Genomic DNA, 4,820 nt, shown 5'->3' on the forward strand with positions numbered 1-4,820 from the left:
TTTCCATAACTTCAAGTTTGAACCAGAATATCTGCACGAATTGCTTGGAATCAAAAGGTCATTTATCTAACTAGGGGATTGAAAATGAACGCCCCACCATTTATATCTCTTTAGCTAAGTTGCAATCCAAAAGAGTATGAGCTAAAGTCTCGATGTCGTTATCGCATACAGGGCATCTCGTTGAGTCTATGTCTTTTCCCCTTTTGTCTAATTCGGTTATGACAGGTATTCTTTTTTGCCGAGCTCGCCACACAAAGACTTCAATTTTCTGCGGAAGGAGTTTATTTCTCCACGTTTGACATGTTGTTGAATCTGAGGTAATATGCCGATTGATCTGCTCCGTTAAAACACTAGTGACATATCTTCCACTTCCATGTAATGACTATTTCCATCAATCTTCCTGATCGTTACCGAAATCAAAAAGTGTGCAATATTATTTTCAATTTGTTCTATTTCATCCAGCATTCTGCGAGATGGCTGCCGAACCTAACTCCATCATATCTCATTAGTTTCACCAATTTTGAACAGTCTGTCCTAAACCATTGCATCTTTACAGCTTTCTTTCGAGTCTGAAAATTCTTCCAAATCGATTAAACTATATGTTCGGTTAGAAATTGCATATGTTCGGTTTTAATTTGTACTCCCACTGTCCAAAATCCTACTTTCATAAATGAATTAGAATAAAGATATAATGTTCTTTTATACTCATAAAGTATCTATACAAAACAAAAAAGATATGTAAAATAGTAAAAGATAAAAATGAAAAGTATACAAAAAATATAACATAATAATATATGTTAAAATTTGTATTTTTTATTTAGAGACAGCATAGATTATCAACATATCGAGCAAAATAATAAACTTTCATATGTGCGTTTGTTTGTTTGTTTGTTTATTAGACACGTTATAAGCATAGAACTATGAAAGAATATACTTGATAATTCAATCTTGTTGAGATGACCTACCTGCCTCCAAAAAAAAAAAAAATACTCAGTAATAAATTTATAAATAGCAAGAAAATAACAAAATAAAAATAAAATCAACAAATAGTTCAAGTAGCTTTTACTAACTATCTAACACGTGGTCTCCTTTATACTTTTTTAAGGTGGACCTCTTTCACTATATAAACAACCTTTCACCCCCACTTTCTTCTTCAAACTCAAACGAGCCACTTACACAATACACACACAAGAAACACTCTCAACAACTCACACTACTCTGTTTTCTTCACAAATTAACAAAACAAGAATTGCTTTAATCAACAACAATGGCTTCTTATTCTACTACTTCTACTCCTAATTGGAGTAACCCTAAAACCAAATTCACATCATCTTCAAAACATGGAATCAATTCATCTACATCTTCTTCAATTTCTTTCTCAAAAAGATCAAATTCAACTTCTTGTGCACTCCAAACACCTTCAATTCTTCAACTTCCCAAACAAGTTGTATCCAAACCATCAACCGCATCAATCGAATTGCCGGGTTCTTCTTCGAATTCATCTGGGGTGTATAAAAATTTGAACTTTATTCAAAAGTTTGCAGCAATGGCATTGGATGCAATTGAAGAAGGAATTATAGCTAAAGAAAAGTTACACCCTTTACCAAAAACAGCAGACCCAGAAATTCAAATCGGCGGAAATTTCTCTCCGGTACCGGAACAGCCCGTACGAAAATCTTTACCGGTCGCCGGAAAAATCCCTGAACATATAGAAGGTGTTTATTTACGTAACGGAGCTAACCCATTATTCGAACCAACCTCCGGCCACCATTTGTTTGACGGCGATGGGATGATTTACGCCGTGAAGTTCGAAAATGGTCAAGCGAGTTACGCTTGTCGTTTTACTGAAACCCAACGGCTCGTTCAAGAACGAGCCATTGGTAAACCGGTTTTTCCTAAAGCAATTGGAGAATTACATGGGCATTCAGGGATTGCGAAATTGTTATTATTTTACGCACGTGGTTTGTGTGGTGTAATTGATCACACAAACGGAATTGGTGTAGCTAACGCCGGTTTGGTTTATTTTAACGACCGTCTGTTAGCTATGTCAGAAGACGATTTGCCTTATCACGTGCGTGTTACACCGTCAGGGGATTTGAAAACTGCCGGAAGGTATAACTTTGATGGTCAACTAGAGTCAACCATGATCGCTCACCCAAAAGTGGACCCAATTTCTGGTGAGCTTTTTGCTCTAAGTTATGACGTCATCAAAAAACCATACTTGAAGTATTTTCGGTTTTCACCGGACGGGAAGAAATCAGAGGATGTCGCAATCGAATTGGAGAAACCGACCATGGTTCATGATTTCGCAATCACCGAGAATTTTGTTGTTGTTCCTGACCATCAAGTGGTTTTCAAGATGTCGGAAATGGTCACCGGCGGCTCACCGGTGGTGTACGATAAAGAAAAGGTGCCACGTTTTGGTGTTTTGGACAAATACGCTGAAAACGGGTCGGGTATTAAATGGGTCGAAGTACCCGATTGTTTTTGTTTCCATTTATGGAATGCTTGGGAAGAACCCGAACTCGACGAGGTTGTCGTGATCGGGTCGTGCATGACTCCAGCGGATTCAATTTTTAACGAATGTAACGAGGAGTTAAAATCTGTTTTGTCCGAAATCCGTCTTAACTTAAAAACAGGGAAATCGACTCGTCGTGCAATTATCGCACCGGAGAATGATGTAAATTTGGAAGCTGGAATGGTGAACAAAAACCTTCTAGGCCGAAAAACTCGGTACGCGTACCTGGCCATAGCTGAGCCATGGCCTAAAGTTTCTGGTTTCGCCAAAGTCAATCTTTCGACTGGCGAAACCAAAAACTTCATTTACGGGGAAATGAAATACGGCGGTGAGCCTTTATTTCTTACCCGTGATGCGAACTCTAGTGATGAAGATGTTGGTCATATTTTAGCTTTTGTTCATGATGAAAAAACATGGAAGTCAGAGTTACAAATTGTGGATGCAAAGACGCTAGAATTAACGGCAACCGTTAAGTTGCCTTCGAGGGTTCCGTATGGATTTCACGGAACGTTTATTAGCGCCAAAGATTTGGCAACACAGGCATGAAGTTTAGGGCAACCGGAGTGATGGCGGCAGTACGTCCCCGGAGAGTCTCATAAACCTTCCGATTATCGGATGGAGTTTTTAATTTTCTTAATTCTTTTAAGGATTTTTGGAATTATATAGTTTTTGAGGGACCAGTTTGTAGCTTTTGTGTGTAGGGTAGAAAATGAAGCTCAGCTGGTTCTCAATCCTCATGGTAGTTAACCGTTAGTAGTTACTTGCTTTAGCTTGGGTACAACTGAACAAGCCAAGAGTGCATATGTTTATTACACACCATCTATGTTTCATTGTGAATATAATTTTATATATATAGGATATAGTATATAGTACATACAGTTTATGTAAATGTAAAGAATTAAACTTTGGTTGCTTCTTATTCTTGGTTAATATCACTTTCGCATACTAGTTAATCTAATTCAAAACGTCTAAAGTTAATTTGACTTATGATAATCGTTATATATAATACTCCGTAATAAAGTTAAGAGACCTTATATTATCATAATAAAGTAAAGAGACCTTATATTAATTATCTCAAATGCTTCAAGAAAAATAAATATATTGTCAACGGCAAACTTTAGGTCCACAACGTCCTTCCTTAAAAAAAATTCCATAATTTATCTTGTTATTTAAATAGACTATAAATATATTTACAATTTTATTAACATGTTACTCCGTATATGATTAAGCATAAGACCACTTGACTGCATCTATTTTGAATTTATGACCGACCGATAGTTAGAATGCAGATTATAATGCAGAACAACTTTTTGACTTTTTTTTTTTTTTTTTTTTTTTTTTTTTCATATTAATGCTAACGCTAATAGCAACTAAGATTTGGGATCTATTATGTTTGATTTTGGGATCAATGTGCATAGCCAGAATGGGTTTGGGTTGGTAGGAGCAAATCAAGCAATGTAGTTCTGGACTTGATTTTATGGATTAAAATATAATGGGATTGAAACGAAAGATTGATATAAAGATAAAGGATTGAAACTTAAAATTGTGGTGACGTGTGATGTGACGATTATAGAAACCGAATTTAGGCAATAAATTGTGGGATCCGCACCGAAAAAATGTCCGACTAACAGTGATTTTAATATTAAATATTACAATTTTTTTTAGAAAACAATACTCCATCCGTCCCATAATTATTGTCTTATTTAAATTTTTCAAGTCTTTTCTAACAACTTTGACTATAATTTTTTTTCCTTGTGTTATATAACACTCGATGAAAGTTATATCAATGAAAACACGTTTAAAAACTCAATCCATTCTCATAAATTCCATCAAATATTATGTAAGACAAATTAAAATATTTGAAGTCAAAGTTGAATAACAAAGACTAAAAAAGTCAAACATGACAATAATTATAGAACGGATGGAGTAAGATTTTTATAGAGTATAGGATCTCCATCAAAAATGAAAGCGCCTAAACATGCAAAATGTTGCAAACTGCTGAACTCAACAAAGAAACAACCACCTAACGAGAGTTCACAACCAAGTCAAAATCAAGAACTAAAACAAAACGTTGCAAACAAATGAAATGTAGAGACCCGTCCTAATTCATCTGGACGAATACATTACATTTGATAACATCGCGAGGTACTTGACCTCTATATGATACATTTTACGAACATTGCATTCGTTTTTAAAAGACAAACTTTCTTTACATCGAAAGTTGACGGCATGCATACCATTTCATAATATATCCAACTATAATTGACTTAATAATAATCTTGATGAACTCAACGACTCGAAT

General features: G+C 35.3%; 1 protein-coding gene across 1 annotated transcript; it reads left to right on the forward strand.

Annotated features, from left to right (window-relative positions):
- The first annotated feature begins 1,171 nt into the window (after positions 1–1,171).
- LOC139851549 (9-cis-epoxycarotenoid dioxygenase NCED1, chloroplastic-like) lies at positions 1,172–3,425 on the forward strand. The gene has a single exon (XM_071840629.1). It carries the CDS (start codon positions 1,268–1,270, stop codon positions 3,062–3,064), a length of 1,797 nt encoding a protein of 598 aa, XP_071696730.1. The 5' UTR covers positions 1,172–1,267; the 3' UTR covers positions 3,065–3,425.
- Positions 3,426–4,820: the final 1,395 nt, after the last annotated feature.

Source organism: Rutidosis leptorrhynchoides, chromosome 6 (genome assembly GCF_046630445.1).
Source record: "Rutidosis leptorrhynchoides isolate AG116_Rl617_1_P2 chromosome 6, CSIRO_AGI_Rlap_v1, whole genome shotgun sequence".
Taxonomy (NCBI): domain Eukaryota; kingdom Viridiplantae; phylum Streptophyta; class Magnoliopsida; order Asterales; family Asteraceae; genus Rutidosis; species Rutidosis leptorrhynchoides.

Coding starts and splice junctions, on each gene's coding strand:
- LOC139851549 (XM_071840629.1), top strand. CDS start 1,268: ATGGCTTCTTATTCTACTACTTCTACTCCTAATTGGAGTAACCCTAAA.